At 46.0% G+C, this 16,510-nt stretch overlaps 1 protein-coding gene across 1 annotated transcript; it reads right to left on the bottom strand.

Moving 5' to 3' along the window:
• Positions 1–7,822: 7,822 nt before the first annotated feature.
• Glul (glutamate-ammonia ligase) lies at positions 7,823–16,111 on the bottom strand. Its single transcript, XM_008838502.3, has 7 exons — positions 15,958–16,111; positions 13,405–13,583; positions 11,953–12,114; positions 10,111–10,257; positions 9,279–9,406; positions 8,876–9,075; positions 7,823–8,272 (listed from the first exon to the last, which is right to left on the bottom strand). Exons 2-7 carry the CDS (start codon positions 13,568–13,570, stop codon positions 7,954–7,956), a joined length of 1,122 nt encoding a protein of 373 aa, XP_008836724.1. The 5' UTR covers positions 13,571–13,583; positions 15,958–16,111; the 3' UTR covers positions 7,823–7,953.
• Between the last annotated feature and the right edge of the window lie 399 nt (positions 16,112–16,510).

Here is a 16,510-nt window from a genome sequence, read left to right as displayed (position 1 = left end):
AAATCTCGCAGCACGTGGAGTCAGCCAAGAAGGCTGCCCCTGTCCCTTTTCCAAAAAGATTTGGCCAGCCTGGATTCTATGTCAGACTCAACCAAAATCTTGTGTCTGGCCTGACCAGATTTCACGTCGGGCTGGGCTGAGACTCTGGTCTGGTCCTGCCTGGATTTCACATTAGCCTGGAGACACGACCCCCTATCAGAGGAGGAGTCGGGGCATCCCCCATTCTCCTCTGGCTCTGGGATCAATAGCATGTCCGCCTGATTGCCATTGAGCCCCAGGATGTCTGGACTACCGAAAAGCAAGGGGGGGGGAGAGAGAGAGAGAGAGAGAGAGAGAGAGAGAGAGAGACAGAGAGAGAGACAGAGAGAGAGACAGAGAGAGAGACAGAGAAAGCAGGCAGAACTTACCAAGGCTGGCTCCAGTGGTGTGCTCCCTTGAGTCTGGGGTCTCTATTCCCAATCCCGGCTGAGTTCCCAAAATGTTAGGGTTCTAGAGTCAGGAATAATTCCCACAGACACACACACACAAAAAAAACTGCATAAAAATTTTATCAGAAATTTAAAGTATAAGGCAACCAAATTGGCGGCTAGCCGGGCACAGACTCCACAAGCCAAAGATGGCATCCGGCCCCGAACACTAGCAGGCAGAAGCTTTTATAGGGAAGTTTCATAGAAGCCCGCATGCCCCAAGCATCCTTTAAAATGATTGGATGGCCCTATGTCCTGAGTACAGAGGAGATCCTTATTGGCCAGGGCTGTCTTCAGGGCACTGGAATGTGCTGAATGTTATCTGCAGAAGTTTTTGTTTTTACCTTATAAGGCTTTTACATGCCCAGGCTTGCTTAATCTATAGTTTTTTTTTGGGCGGGGGGCGGTAGCAACTGGAAATTTACAAAATGCCCGAGCTTGTCCCGGCTTGCCTGAAACAGCTAGCCAAAATGGAGTCAGTGCATTCTGACTCTTGCATTCTGACTCTTCATTAGGAGGGTAAGTCCGTGCTAATAAAAGAAGCTCTGAGTGGATTCTCCAACCAAATTATCTCTCTAAATCTAGTTCCTAATTGAATCACAAGTGCCTTCCCAGAGACTTGTTTACTTCTAAAACTACCACTCCTCTCCTTGCCCAGTATGATACTGTATTGCACTGAGTAGTTAGAAAAACAGGTCCCCAAATCATATGAAGATTAGCAAGAAGTCCTTTTCTACCTGGTATTGTCAATAAAGTCTGTGGACCCTAAGAGCAGTGGTTGGGGGCAGTGTAAAGAAGAAGATGAAAAAGGTTAGTGTCCATTTGGCCTCCTCATTCACAAGTTGCATCGGACATCAAACAGTGCCTACTTGGACCCCAGTTTGTTTGTTTGCTTGTTCATTGCTATGACAATGAACTTGAACCTCTGATCCTTGATCCTAAGTGCTGGGATTAAAGACGTGCATCACAGGATTTTTTTTAGGGGAGGGGCTTTGTTTTGATTATTTTTTGTAAATTTCATATAATACATCTTAAGCATATTTAGACCCCCTTCCCATCTGAACCTCCATTGCTCCCCTACTAGTTTTCCTGCATTCTGTTATATATATTAAGGTCTATGGAGCCAAGTTTCTGTTCCCAAATGACCCTTGGTGTGAGTCCATCCACTGGAGCCAGACAACCTATCTAGTGTCAGTCCTTTAAAGAAAATCAACTTTCCCTCTCCTAGTAATCATTGGTTGCCAATAGTTTCTTAACTAAGGTTGGAGCTTCTGACCAGTTTCCGCTTCTATGCTGGGCTTTTGTCTAGTTTGTACCTGCATAGGTCTTATGCATTCTGTCACTATTGCTGTAAGCTCATATGAGTAACTTCCCACCTGTCTGGAAAATTCTGTTTCCTTGTGGTCTTCCAACACCCCATGAATGTTACAGTCTTTCTGTGCCCTCTTCCCTGAGCCCTAGGTGGCAGACGTTTGATACAGATGTCCTCTCCAGGGACGTGCAGTCTGCAGTGAGTGTGGAGAACTCTGAAATTTGCAGGTAAATGGATGGACGAGAAACTGTTATACTAAGTAAAATAACACAGACTCAGAAAAAAAAAGACCGTATGTTCTCTCTCACATGTGGATCTTTTGTTTTTAACGTAGTGCCAGGCTAGAACTCAGGCCTTGTGAATGCTAGGCAAGAACTCTACCAAATGTGCCACATCCCTAGTTCCCCTGCTCTCAGCTTATTTATTAAATCTTTGGAGGTATCTTGAGTGCCTCCCTAATTTAATGTCAATAACGCAGTATGATAGCATCGCAAAGGCAGAGTTATCTTAAACTTCAATTGAAAAGCAAATGCAGAAAGCCCTCACCACAGTTCAGTGGCTGAGTGCCCAGTGGAGTTAAATCAATAGATCTCCTGACTGTACCATATGGTGGAGGAGCCAGCCAAGCTGAGGCAAGTTGCAATCCCAAAACAGCCCAAGTATCTTGCTGAAGGCCAAGACTCCCAGAAGAGCAATTCATGGATCAACAATAGGAACTGCATGGACACTTCCTCTGTAACATAGGACTAAGACAGCATTCTCTTTTATTAGTGGGACTTTATGTAGTGAATCTACTCACTAGTAGACAGAGTTGAAGGACTGCTTGTTGATTAGACACAGGGTGTATGGGGGGGATTCAGGACTTTGCTTTAAAGAAGGATTATGTAGTTGTACATGGTGGTATAGGCATATATCCCCAGCACTCAGGAGGCCAAGGCAGGAGGATTGCTATAGTGACCATGAGTTCATGGTTAGCCTAAGCTACATAGCAAAACCTTATCTCAAAATAAATTTTTAAAAATTAGTGTTTTCCCATTCTTAATGACAGTTTTTCAGCCTAGCAAATTGTGTACTTTTTTGGGTATATAAATTCACAAGCTCCTGTCTTCTTTTTAAGATGTTGTCTCTTGGGTGTGTGCATGTGTGTGTGTGTGTGTGTGTGTGTGTGTGTGTGTATGTGTGTGGTGGGGGGTGTTTCTAAATAGGCTCAGTACTGTGTATTTAATCTGATATATATATATATATGTATATATATATATATATATATAAAATGTTCTCACAAACATGTCTGTACTGTGCATATGTGTGTAATGTGAAATCACATGTAAATTTTTATACTTTATACTATTTCAGAACTTATATTTTTATGAACTAAAGCTATGAAGGGGCAAGGCTCCAATCAATTCACTTTATTTACAGTAACAATCTGTCTGAAGCCTTTGGAATTATATGCTAAATGGCCACTTTATATTAGTTATAACCCTTAAAGCAACAAGCTCCTGGCAGCCTGATTCCAGACAGAATTAAAAGATTAAGCAGATGCTCCTTCCCACAACACAGTCTTATAGAGGCTTCAGTTGGGTTATAATGTTTGCAGTGAAAAAGAACCATGTTCGATTCTTTAAGTTCAGTGAAATGGGACTTTGCCCTGATGCCATGGCTGGAGTTAAAACACACCCAAACCACCAGGGCCTCGTAGGTTTGGCAGCATCCAGTAGAACTGTAGGCTTAACATGTATAGAACTGGCATTTACATAACTCATAAACTGAGTACTGCAATGTAACAGAGTGGGGACACCATGATGTGCGAGAAAAGAAAGTCTCTGCTTTTACAAAGTTCACAACTGAAAAGTCCTGTTGATGTACCCTCACTCAACAGGACTTTTCAGTTGCTATTTTTTGGAATAGTAAGTTACTTTCCAGACTTTGCACCATACTGGCACAGAAGTCGTGTAGTGGCTGGAGTTATTTGTGAAACTTTGGGTGAGCTATATGGAGCCTTAGCACCAAGCACTGAGTCAAACTTTTTTATTTTCTTGAGACAGGGTCTCCCTGTAGCCTCAGTTGGCCTGGAACATATTATGTAGGCCAGGCTACCCCTGAACTCACAAAGATCTGCCTGCCTCTGCCTCCCAAGTGCTGTGATTAAAGGCATATGCCACCATGCCCAGCTTTTTTAAGATGTTTACATTTTGTGTGTGTTTTGCTTACCTATGTATATACACCATGTGCATATGGTGCCCAGAGAGGCCAGAAGAGGGCATCAAGATTCTCCTGGAACTGGAATTATGGGCAGTTTAGCATCATGTGGGTGCTAGGAACCAAACCTGGGTTCACTGCAAGAGCAGAGTGTTCTTAACCACTGAGCCATCTCTCCAGCCCTTGGGTCAAACTCTTTATTCACTCGTGTGCCATCAGACCCAGCAACACAGCTCCGACTTTTCAAATGGTCCTAGACAACACCCATCCAAGGAACTCCTTAGAATCCTGTTTGTGTTGCCTTGCAGCTCCTACTTAACGGGCATATATATTAGAAAGAGAGATTTAGTGTTTCAGGTAGCCCAGGCTGGCCTGGAACTACCTATGTAATGGAAGATGACCTTACACTGAACTTGTGATCCTCCTGTCTCCATCTCCTGAATGCTGAGATTTCAGGGATCACCACATGTCCAGGTTATGCAGTCTCATGAATGCTAGGCAAGCATTCTACCAACTGAGCTAAATTCACTGCCCAAGGAATTTATGTTTTGAGAGTTTATGAAGAATCTGTATACTTTTTCACATTACTGGGGGCCAAACTAGGGCCTCATGCACCTTATGTAAGCATTTTGCCACTCCACTTAGGTACAGCAGTCTGTCCCTTTAAGAAGCTTGGCAGACATTGTTAATCATTCTGTTTAATCTTCTACTGATAAAAGTTATCAAGTAACCCAGTGATTGTTAAATGAGCTATAACACACACACACACACACACATACATACACACACACACACACACACACACACACACACACACACAAACCACCTTAGAAATACAAGGGGATTGCACTATGACCTATAGGTCAAAGCTAATTCTAGGTTCCAGGGAAGCAGAAGGGTAGTAGAGGCACAGAAGAATTACTTTTTTTTTTTTTTTTTTTTTTGTCTTTTTCAGACAGGGTCTCCCTGTAGCCTGAAACTCACTATGTAGACCAGGCTGGCCTCAACCTCACAGAGATCCACCTTCCTCTCCCTCCCAGGTGTGCACCACCGCACCAGGTGAGTAAGTGCATATTTTTAACATCCAGACTAGGCAAATGCTGAGGGTAGATGACCCTCTTTATCATGCCAGACTTATAGGTGGAAACTGGAACCATACCCAGCAGACCACTACTTTATAAGAGAACATTTGCCTGAAGAAAATCATCTTTAAGAATAATTTTAATAGGCCTCAGCTACCTCCAAACTGGTAGTATGTATCATCTTTAAATCACTATTGCCCACAACAGTATTAGTAATATCAATGGTATTAGCCAGGTATAGTGGCACATGCCTTTTATCTCTTGGAAAGCAGAGGCAGGCAGATCTCCATGAGCTCAAGACTAGCCTGACTTGCATAGTTCCAGACCAGTCAGGGCTATATACAGGGCTGCTATGGAACTAGAAGAAACGTCTACTAAGGAATGCACTAAAATAGCAATAGGGCAAGTATGAGAACTCGAGCCAGGCTTGGTACCGCAATGAGGTGGAAACAGGATCAAGGTTGCAAGGCCTGCCTAGGCTACTAAGTTCCAAACTGAAACTTTTAGGGAACAGAACAGAGGCAGTAACATGGAAGTTTGGAAGTTAGGCACACATCTGTACAATCGGCTGTTTGGGAGGCTGTGACAGGAGGGTTTGGGCCCAGGATTTCTAAACTAGGTTGAACGATATGAGATGCCATCTCAAAACAAGAAACAGTCATGTAGAATCACAAGCGGTTCATCAGCTTAGTGCAAGGCAAGATATCCAAGGACAAGCCTATGCCCTGGGCATAGCCAGCCTTCAATGGCTTCAACCAGGAAAGATGACTCAGCAGCTGGACAGAGAAGGAACAGAGACAGCAAGTTAATCATACATTGCTTTGCACTGTTATAAAATTAAGCCAGGACTGTTAGAAACCATGTTATAGCATAGTAAATTGACTCAAACTCTGGGCACCTAAGTGGAGAGGTGGAGGTTCCAATTTGCCACATAATTCTAGCACATCCAACCCACTGCCTACAGGGCACATCTGGCAGAGGAGAGCTACCAAAGTGGCCCAACACAAAGTCATACTTTTAAAAAGCCAACAATTCCCAACTGGAGTGCATGGTTTTCAACCTGAACTCTATAGATGACAACAGTGTTTGCAATGTCAAAAATTGGAAATGCCTGCTTAGGACTAGGTAATGCCAGAATGTGTAAACTCCACCTGAGAAGCGAAGGAGGAGGACCACCACAAGTTTGCAGCCACCAGGGCTATACACCAAGGTCCTGTCTCTAAGAACAAATTCTCAACAGAAAAAAAAACCCCACTCAAAATTCTAAGTACAAGAAAAAGCTGGTCAGTATGACTGTAGCTTTTTCAAAACTAAAAAGGCAGATAAACCCAGGCTTATTTGGCACGCAAAATAAGCAGAACCACGCCCTCCTCCATTTTTTTAAACCGCAAAGAAACAAGTCTTAAGAGACCTTATAAACGTTAGGTTGATTTATAAGCACTGCTCTGGGCAGTTACAGTTTGTTTACAATGAGGAGTTATCTAACTGAACATACTGTACATGGCAATTAGAAGTCGTCATGGCAAGAGAAAACCACAGCTGGCCTGCTGCAGCCAGCACACAAACAACCGGAGAACAGCAGGGCAAGTAGGGGATGTGGAGGTGGGGGTGTTTATTATAAAAGAAAAAAATAACTCCATAGGAATCTCAACAAAGAAAGGAATATTCTGTTGGGAAAAAAAAAACAGTAGGATACAAAATTACAAGTGTTTGAACTCCAGAACTGTCCCCAGTTCCTCTAAGAGCCAAGTGGAGGGTGACAGTTGAAACAAACAGGCAGTTCTGTAAAGTTAGACTTAGAAACCCTACAAATTTGATTAAAATCTAAACTTGCTTTGCTTTAAAAAATTTAATATATCAAAAGGCCTGCTTTAGTGACATGCTAATCCCACCCCAAAATAACCCCAGTACTCCCAATACCCCCTTGTAAGTGACAATGTTCAAGTTGACCAGCCAACTCATACTTCTAAACCCGTGTGGACAATGTACACATCTTCTAAACTTAAGCCTGGGGCTCAGGTGACTGCAAGTGTGCATCCACCGTCAAGTGTCCAGTGGGTGCTCCTGCAGAAGAGTGAGCAGGGAAACTCTTAAGTGGTAATGTAGGACCAGAGCCTCAGATAACCAACTTTTGAGTACTGTATTCCTCACCCCTACTCAAAAGGAGATCCTTACTTCTAAAATCTCTTTACCTAGTGATTAGGATGATTTCTCCTTTAGAAAAACACATATATCCACACAGCCATATATATAAATTTTTTGTTTTTATATTTAAATATAAAAATACTACTCTGCTTTGTGTTATAAACGGAGGACCAAGAAATAAGAACTTTTTCTTCTTTTAAGGTAGGTGAAGTGTTGAGCTTGTGATCATGGAGGGCATATGGCCCCAAGCAAAGAAAGCATGGCACAAGAGACCAACCCCTTTCCTCCCCCCTCCTAACTTCCATCTGGAATAAAGCTGGTTTGATTTTTAAGAAATAACAGCTTTCCAATAGGGGAAATGTTAACCTAAGCGGGCAGGCCTGCCCTGTCAGCTACCCTGAAGAAGAAAAAGTCCTCCCCCTCCTTCACACACCTGCTTTGTACAGACAGCTATGCCTACTGGACATGCACACACACCTGACGAGATGGAAGCAGTGGTTACCTTTCCCTACCCCTCCACCCCACCCCACTAGCATTAGAAAGCTTCAGTGACAGGAAAAAAAAATGGAACTGGGTGTGTAGTGATCCTGACCAATGAAGCAAGATTAACTGGGCAAGAGGAATAAAAAGACCTTGTTATCCACCCTTTAGGTTATAATGGGGATGATTAGGATAACTGGGAGAGGGAAGAGTGGCATGGGATGTAGAGCTAGGATGGGCTCAATGGATCGCCGGAAGTCTAGTCCACTTAGTTTTTGTACTGGAAGGGCTCATCTCCAGTCTCATTGAGAAGACATGTGCGGATGATGGCTTCCGTCACTGCAAAGGGATCACAATTGGCAGAAGGGCGACGGTCTTCAAAGTAACCCTTCTTCTCCTGGCCGACAGTCCGAGGAATACGGATACTAGCGCCACGGTTGGCAACGCCAGCAGAAAAGTCGTTGATGTTGGAGGTTTCATGGAATCCAGTCAGACGTCGGGCATTGTCCAGGCCCCCCTTGGGATCATAGGCCCTAATATGGTACTGGTGCCGCTTGCTTAGTTTCTCAATGGCCTCCTCGATGTACCTAGCAGAAACAGGAAAGATGAGGGTCTGACCTTGTCACCAAGAAACCATTGCCCTTCAAGGGAAGGGGCAGATACGTATGCAAAATGAAGTCAAAGTAACATGTACTCTATGAGGGCTGTGCCTACCTGGTTACCTGGGTGTTTTGGTGCTCAGACTAGTCCCTGACATACAGTACAGAATCATTATTTGTTGAATGGAAAGAGCCTAACCCTCTGACTTTTCCCCACCCATATCCATAAATTAACCTGCATTGTTTTTATGTTTGTCTTATTTGAGACAGGGTTTCCCTGTAGCCCCAGCTGGCCTGGAACATGTTCACTTTGTAGACCAGGCTGCCCTTGAACTCAGAGATCTGCCTGGCTCTGCCTCCCAAGTGCTGGGATTAAAGGTGTGTAACACCACAGCTGGCTTGCATTGTTATTTCTTACTAAAGACCGTCAATTTTCCCCACTCACTACCTCTCATTTTATTCCTAGAGTAGTGCTTTGGTACTTCTCAAAGGGAAACAAAGACAAGTGTAGTCTGAGTCACCTTTCTCCTCTCTGACACAAAGCCCTTCCATTCCATGAGAATAAAGATGGTCCCAGTAGAGCGTACTCACTTCAGACCATTCTCCTCCCGCATGGCCTTGGTGCTAAAGTTAGTATGGCAGCCTGCACCATTCCAGTTCCCAGGAATGGGCTTAGGATCAAAGGTTGCTATCACTCCAAAGTCTTCACATACACGATGCAAGATGAAACGGGCCACCCAGAGATGATCTCCCATGTGGATTCCTTCACAGGGTCCTACTTGGAATTCCCACTAGAAAGAATAAGAAAGTTGACCTTAACAACTGCTCAACCCAACTCAAATTCCTAACCTGCTTCTCTTCTCACTCTGAATCACTCTTAAATTTTAAGTTAATAATAAGCAGTGGGGACAGCCTTGCTAGCCAAGTCTCCACATGCCTACCTATCCTGAGGTCAGAGGGGAGAAGAGGGGACAGACTACAGAACCAGACTTACCTGGGCAGGCATGACCTCAGCATTTGTCCCCGTAATTTTGACACCAGCATACAAGCAGGCCCGGTAGTGAGCTTCCACAATATCCCTGCCGTAGGCTTTGTCGGCCCCAACACCGCAGTAATATGGACCTAAAAGGAGTCAAGATGAAGCGGTAAAGATTTAGTCGGGGACTCCAGGAAACCCCAAAGCCAGAAACCACAAGGGCCTAGCACTTGATTTCCCAAATCCTTCACCTGTAGGTGGGAGAATTCAGGGGGGTGCCTCCTCATCACCGCCTCAGTGAGGCCAAAGGCTTTCCCCTCAGTCCTTCCCACTCAATTTAAATTACATTTCATTTGTTTACTTTGTGTGTATGTGCTGTGGCACCTGTGTGGTCCGAAGAACTTATGGGAAGGTCAGTTGTCTCCTATCAAGTGGGTCTCGGACCGAAGTGCTGTCAGTCTGGTGGCAAGCACCTTTATCCACTGAGTCTTCCCACCTACTCTTTTTTGTTAGCTGCCATGTGGATGCTGGGAACCAAAACCTGGGTCCTCTGCAAGAGCAGCCAGTACTGCTGAGCCATTTCTCCGGTCCCCTCCCACTCACTTTAAATGCTAATATGCCTGCCCAGGTAAGTCTGGTTCTGTAGTCTGTCACTCTTCTCCCTGATGACCTCTGGATCTGGGAGGTGCAAAGCTACCTGTGTCTTTACTGTTACTTTCCTCAACTCTTACTGCCAGTCTGAACTTTTTAATTTAGGAGTTAGGAGTTGCTCCTAATTCTGAAGAGAGGGGCCTCCCTGGACAGTAAGCACTGGAGGAGGAAGATTCATCTTTCATCCAAGGGAACTTACCTTGAGGCCCAGGAAAGCCATTGGAGGGCCAACCAAAAGGGTGCCCATCTGTTCCCATGAGAGTATACTCCTGTTCCATTCCGAACCAGGGGTGCTGGTTGCTCACCATGTCCATTATCCGTTTACAGGTATGCCGTAAATTGGTCTCTAGAAGAGTCAACGTGCCATCATCAGAAATATATAGCCTCATACTCTGCACAGCTGAAGCGCTCATAATGGTCTGAACTGACCCAGGGCCAACCTTTGTGTCCTACCACCAAAGAAAATAGGAGTTGCTGCAATTGTACCTTTGTAGGAAGATGTTCTGAAAGACTCATTATAATTAAAGATAGTTACAACAAAGACACAGGGGAATGGATTCTGAGCAGAGCAAGTGTTCGCCTTATCAGTACGTTGGCCGCCTTCCAAGTACCTACCACATGTAAGTACACCTTCTGTTCACAAGACAGCTGCTTCTAGTTGTCAAACATATTCCCTAGCTTCTCAAGCACTTAGAGCTGCTGTAATTTTATTGAGAATATTTTATCCATTCAGCGTACATTCCAGTGCTAAGTTACATAGTAATGGCTGATGCAAAAGCAAAAATGAGATGAGCTCAACTGGAAACAATCCCCAAGCTAGAAAACAAAACAAAAAAAAACTTAAAAGAAAAACTACTGAGTCTTCCTAACAATCCTGAGGTGGGTATGAGAAAAGCCCAGCGAGAAATTGTTAGGTGACTGTCCAGGTTACAAGGTGAGCAGCAGAGCCAGGAAACCCACGGCTGCTATGTTCAGGGTACACGCCCTTTACCAACAATACTGCCTTTCAAAACAAAGACACACAGGTAAGGGCCACTAATTCTAACTGGCAGTGTTGGAAGATTTCAGGGAAGTGAGACTTGGCCAGGTTTAAGAGGCTGTCTAAAAACTGGGAACAGAGACAGCATAGTACAAACAGAAACCCAAAGGCACAGGTACAGTAAGCCTCGGTGCAGGTGCAAACAGGTTATCAGTGAATCAAGATGCTCCTATTAGTCAGTACACAGACACAACAAGCGGTCTCTAAGATAAAACAGCAACCAATTGTTGATGCTTCCAAAACAATTTGCACATATTAATTTATTTAATCTTTCAAATAACTGAAATGGTTTTATTATTTTCTCCATCTTAAAATACAGCAGAACAGGACTAGGTAAGATGGCTCAGTCAGTAAAGATCTGTGCAAGGCTGGTGACCTGACACCAATCCCCAGAACCCACATAAAGGTGGAAAGGGAGAACTAGTTCCACCAAGTTGTCCTTTGGCCTCCATGTTTCTGCCCCACCCCCACCACAACACAGTATGCAACACACGCACCAGCAAAATGGAAGCACAGGCAATCATTTGCCAAGGTATTTAAACTCCAAACTCTAAACTGCAGAATACAGGTTCTGAAGTCTACAAAGAAGGCCAAGCAGGCAGAGGCTGTCACTGGAGACTCCCATCAGCAAACAGAAAAATGAAAAGGATTCGAAACCTTTATACAACCAACTATATATATACAAGTATGGAAGGACAGACCAAACTATCTGTTTTCAACAGGAAAGTTTAGGGTAGAGCAATGGACATCCAATAATGTCCCCTGGATTCTTTTTTTCTTCTTTTTGGTCTTTTTCACAGGGTCTCCCTGTAGCCCCAATTGGCCTGGAACTCATTATGTAGACCAGGCTGGCCCTGAACTCAAGAGATCTACCTGCCTCTGCCTCCCAAGTGCTGGGATAAAGGTGTGCACCACCACAACCGGCATCCCCTGGATTCTAAAGTGATTCTCATTTCAGAGTATCTTCTCTCACAGACAAGAGGACAGGTATCCCATACACACCTGCAGGCTTCCGGTTATACTTGAAAACTTCACAGAACACCAGCTTGTTGGGGTCTTTGCGGAAGGGGTCCCGAAACATGGCAACAGGGATGAGATACATGTCACTGTTGGAGCCTTCAGACTGAAAAGTACTAGAGCCATCAAAATTCCACTCAGGTAACTCTGGGTCAAATAAAAGATGGAAAGTTAAATTATTTTTTTTATATTTTTTAATTTTGTGTGTGGGTATGATCACATGCCACAGTGTGCATGTGAAGGTCAGAGGACAACTTATTGAAGTCAGTTCTCTTTCCACCACATGAGTCCTGGGGATCGAACTTAGCTTGTCAGGCTTGGTGTTAAGTGCCTTCACCTGTTGAGCCATTTCACCCGCCCCAAAATTAAATTTAAAATGTGCAGACAAGAGACAGCCAGGCCATCATTCACCTATCACTCAGGATCTACTCTGTCTTTCCTAGAAAGTGAGATGTGAATACCACCATAATTAGGTACCCCCTTGGTAACCACCTATCCCTAGTCCTTCTTGTCTAATTTTCAAGACCACTGGTAACTGTCAAAAAAACCTCCTGAGGAACACAGACAATTCCTCTCTAAGTCAAGCTACTATACACCAGGTATTGATACAACTCCAGTGAGTTGGTCACTTAAAACAGAAATAGAGCCCGGCATGGTCATGCACGCCAGTCAGCTGGGGCTACAGGGAGATCCTGTCTCAAAAAGACTGAAAAAACAAAGGTCATCACTCTAATACAGAGTAGGTCCTGGAAGGATATGTAATCGTTATCATGAGACCTTTTTTTAAAATTATTATTATTATTTTATGTGTATGCGTGTATTGCCTGCATGTAGGTAAGTGCACCTGTGTCGTGCAATGCCTGGAGGACAGAAGAGGCTGTCAGATCCCCTGGAACTGTAGTTACGGACAGTTGTTAGCTGCCATGTGGGTGCTGGAATTCGAACCTGGGTCTTCTGCAAGAACAGGAGCCATCTCTCCAGCCCCCCATTTGAGGCTTTTTAAAAGCAGCCCCAACTAAAAGCAAATGGTCAGTCCCACTTAGAAATCACTTACGGAGCACGTGCTTTGCATCTACAGTTCCACTGCTACAGGTACTAAGCACAGCACTCAAGGGTCTGTACACTAGATAACATATACCAATTAGAACAGTTCTTTCAAATTGGGTTCCTGAGACTATCTTAGATCCAACTCAGGAGGGGTGGCCAGGTCAGTAAAGACTGGAGCCTCCTACCTTCTACAAATCTGACCTAATATTTTTCTTTAGGCACACACAAGATTCCATTTAAAGGCTTCTATTGTTGCTACGCTTGAGCCTATGCAGGAACTTACTGGTTACCGAATGAAGTCTGAAAAACTGTAAACCAAACAGAATGAAGGTGACACCTGAGATGGCTTGTCCACTCCCAGGGACATGCCCTACTCCTGCTCAAACTCACCTTCCACACACTTGGGCTCACAGTCCAGAGTGCGGGTCTTGCAGCGCAGTCCTTCCCCAGTACCATCGATCCAGACGTACATGGCTTGGACTTTCTCACCCTGAGGCAGGGACATATACATTTGCTTGATGCCTTTGTTCAAGTGGGAACTTGCTGAGGTGGCCATGGTGGAAGGTGTTCTGGAGACAAAAGTAACTTTATCAACAACCACTCCAAACTGGTTCCCCAAGGGACTTGCTTAAGAGGCACAACTGAATTGTTAGAGTGAGTGGTGATTCCTCCCCTTTGGAGGAAGTGTGTTGATACTTGAAATTACTCTGCTTTCAAGAGGTTCCAAGTTTGATATTAGACAAAGATCTAGTTTCTCAGGGTGGGTAGGTGAGGGATTTAAAAAATATATTTACTAATTCTTTGAGAAAGGTGAGGGAGTTTTAAAATGACTAGGTAAGAGGAGAGAAGAAAAAGATAAAATTTCAGTAATAGAATGCTTACTTTCTTTCACTTTAACTACATTTACTGACCAAAAAAAAAAAAAAAAAAAAGACTTGGCTAATTGTTGTGTGAGTCTTCCTTTGCCTTATATTTTAACTATGGTCTTAGTGGACATACAGGGTACCCCATTCCACCCCCAAATCCCACATTTAGACATAAAGATGAAACAGGTTAGCTACAAGATTTAAAAGCCTGGCAGATAAAAGACCTGTACTATTTACCACTAAGGTGGAAAAAGTCAGCACAAGCCAGAGACTCTGAGGAACCTGCGCTGATTTTTCATTGGTGGGATGCAGTTCTTACTCCAGGAGACAGACTCAGATTTCAATATGATAATGACAGTATTTGGAGATCCCACTAGATAATCTTTCCTAGTAAGTAGGAATAACCCTTTCTAATAAAATCTGGAATTTCAAAAGCTGGGAGGGGGGAGGTAAAGATTGCAAGCCACAGCCAAAAAAAAATTTAAAAGAAAAAAAAAAATCTCTTGAGAATCCAAAGCTACAAAACCAGCTTTAACAGGAGAGGAAGAGTTTCCCCTTCCCCCTCCTCCTTCCTCCCCAAGGGTGGCTGGAAAGGGAACATATTGTTCTCCAATGACTTGGGCAACTTTCTCAAGTACAGTGGCAAAGTTTCTATGGGCAACTGTCCATGTTTGCCCAACTGAAAACAACTGCTTCTCCCTCCAAAAGCCTCACCCTTCCCCCGGGGAACAGAATAACTTCCACTGTCAAGTCCTATAGAGAACTCTGCCTACACCACCTTAGAAGCCAGGATTGCAATTCCTGGTCTCTTCAGCTTCCACTAAAGGCTACCCAGTCTCTCGGATTTCCTCTCTTGTTTGTTACATCGATCCACGGTTGGCAAACCTGGGTTCCTGCCCTCTCTTCCTGTTCCTTAAGATTAGTTGGATGCCAACAGCCCTAGAATATTTCATGTACTAACTGGTGGCCCTGCCGGTGCCAAGTTCACGTGGTTTCTGAAGTTTTGGATACTTTCTGCTGCACAGGGGTCCTCTCGAGTCTCTTACCCCAGCCACAGAGATTCAAATGTATTGCTGGGGTTGCCCTCTCTAGACCTCTTTTTGGAGCTGTGTTCGTGCCTCTCCTCGCTCTCGATATCTCGCTGGTCCAAGCAACGGAGCTTTCTGAACGAGGGTGACGGAGTGGAGAACCCAGAGCGCCCGGAGGGGGAGGTGGTGGAATAGGTAGGCTGATGGCCTAAGAATTTAACCTTAACCAGCGATTTCGCCCGCGAGTTTACAGAGTAAGCAACGAAGCCAAAGCAGTTGGCAGGGGACTCAGAGGACCGTGAATCTCCATCATCTTCATCTTCGTTCGATGTTTTCTTTGAGGATTTGTGGCTGGGGGAGGATCCCCGCTTTCCGCCCCCGGAAGAGTTGGGGTAATCCACTTTGAGAGCAGCCCGTTCCCACTGAAATGTCCGGCAAGTCAGCGCCCGACCCTTGGGCCCACTTTGACCTCAAGGCCTCTCCCAGGGGCCTATACCCCGAGAGGGCAGAGGCCGGGTGGAGAGAGTGGGGCGACCGCGGAAGGGACCACGCTACCGCTGCTGCCTCCTCCCGGCCGGGCCTCTCCACTACGGAGCCCACCCAGCTACTCCTGGGCCCGGGTTCTCCATTGTTCGGTCATACTGGAACCGTCCCAGGTGGTCTCAAGCCGACCACCCATAGCATAACGACACCCCCAAAAGCACCACGAGGGACTGGAGGATGAAGACACCTGCGCCCACCGGGGCGGGAGTGCGCTCCCGCAGGGACCACCCAGCAGCCGGCTCACAGGGCACACGCCACCCCGGGGAGGTGCCTCCGGCCGCAGGCAGCGGGAGGAAGATCAAAACAACCCGCTCCCCCGCCCTTCCCCGAGCCCGGCCCACGGCGCGCCCCAAGATCGCCCAGCAGACCCGCTCCGGATGAATTTCTGCTAGCACGCGGGAGGGGAGGCGCGAGCCCAGCAGCCCCCGGCCGCCCAGCTGCAGGCGATGGAAGGCAGAAAGCGGATGCCGCTGCAGACGCACATCCCTCGGGCACCGCGCGCTTACCTGGGCGGCGGGCGGGCAGGTGGCTAGACAGGCCCGAGAGCGAGGCGGTGAGCGGAGAGGAAGTCGGTGTGCAGTCAGGAGCTCCGCTCTTCTCCCATTCTCGGCTCTGCAGAGCGGCTGGCGGCCCTGCACTCTTTATTGGCGTCTCGGGCCCGCCCCGCACAACTCTGATTGGCTGATCAAGGTCGGCAACCCCAGCCCTTCAGCAGCTGTGAGCCCGGGCCCGGAGGCCATTGGGCGAGGACCGGTGCGGGAACCGCGGGGTGGGGCGCGCGAGAGGGGGAAGAAAGAAAGAGAAAGGGGCGTGGGGGAGGGGAGGCGGCGGTGGCCGGGACGCAGTCCGGGAGGGTCGAAGGTTGATGGTGCGGAAAACCTACGTGGCCCGCGGGCCCGGGGCGACTGAGCGCAGCAGCCCCCTGGTCCCAGGTTCTGAGGTTTTCTCAGAGCCCCCCCCTCCCCCCCGCCTCCGCACTTGCTTCCTTAACCGTGCAGTTTTTCTGGGAGAGCGTGGAAACCCAGAACCCCAGACCGAATTTTACCTTTTGTTTGTTGA

The sequence above is a fragment of the Nannospalax galili genome, unplaced genomic scaffold, assembly GCF_000622305.1.
Source record: "Nannospalax galili isolate Female #2095 unplaced genomic scaffold, S.galili_v1.0 scaffold1899, whole genome shotgun sequence".
NCBI classification, from domain to species: domain Eukaryota; kingdom Metazoa; phylum Chordata; class Mammalia; order Rodentia; family Spalacidae; genus Nannospalax; species Nannospalax galili.
The sequence above is the reverse complement of the archived record's forward strand: the minus strand, read 5'-3'. Positions and strand labels throughout refer to the sequence as shown.

Coding starts and splice junctions, on each gene's coding strand:
- Glul (XM_008838502.3), bottom strand. CDS start 13,570: ATGGCCACCTCAGCAAGTTCCCACTTGAACAAAGGCATCAAGCAAATG. Junction 12,115..13,404: donor TGAGCCCAAGTGTGTGGAAG/GTGAGTTTGAGC, acceptor TATTTGACCCAG/AGTTACCTGAGTGGAATTTT. Junction 9,076..9,278: donor CTGAGGTCATGCCTGCCCAG/GTAAGTCTGGTT, acceptor TATTCTTTCTAG/TGGGAATTCCAAGTAGGACC.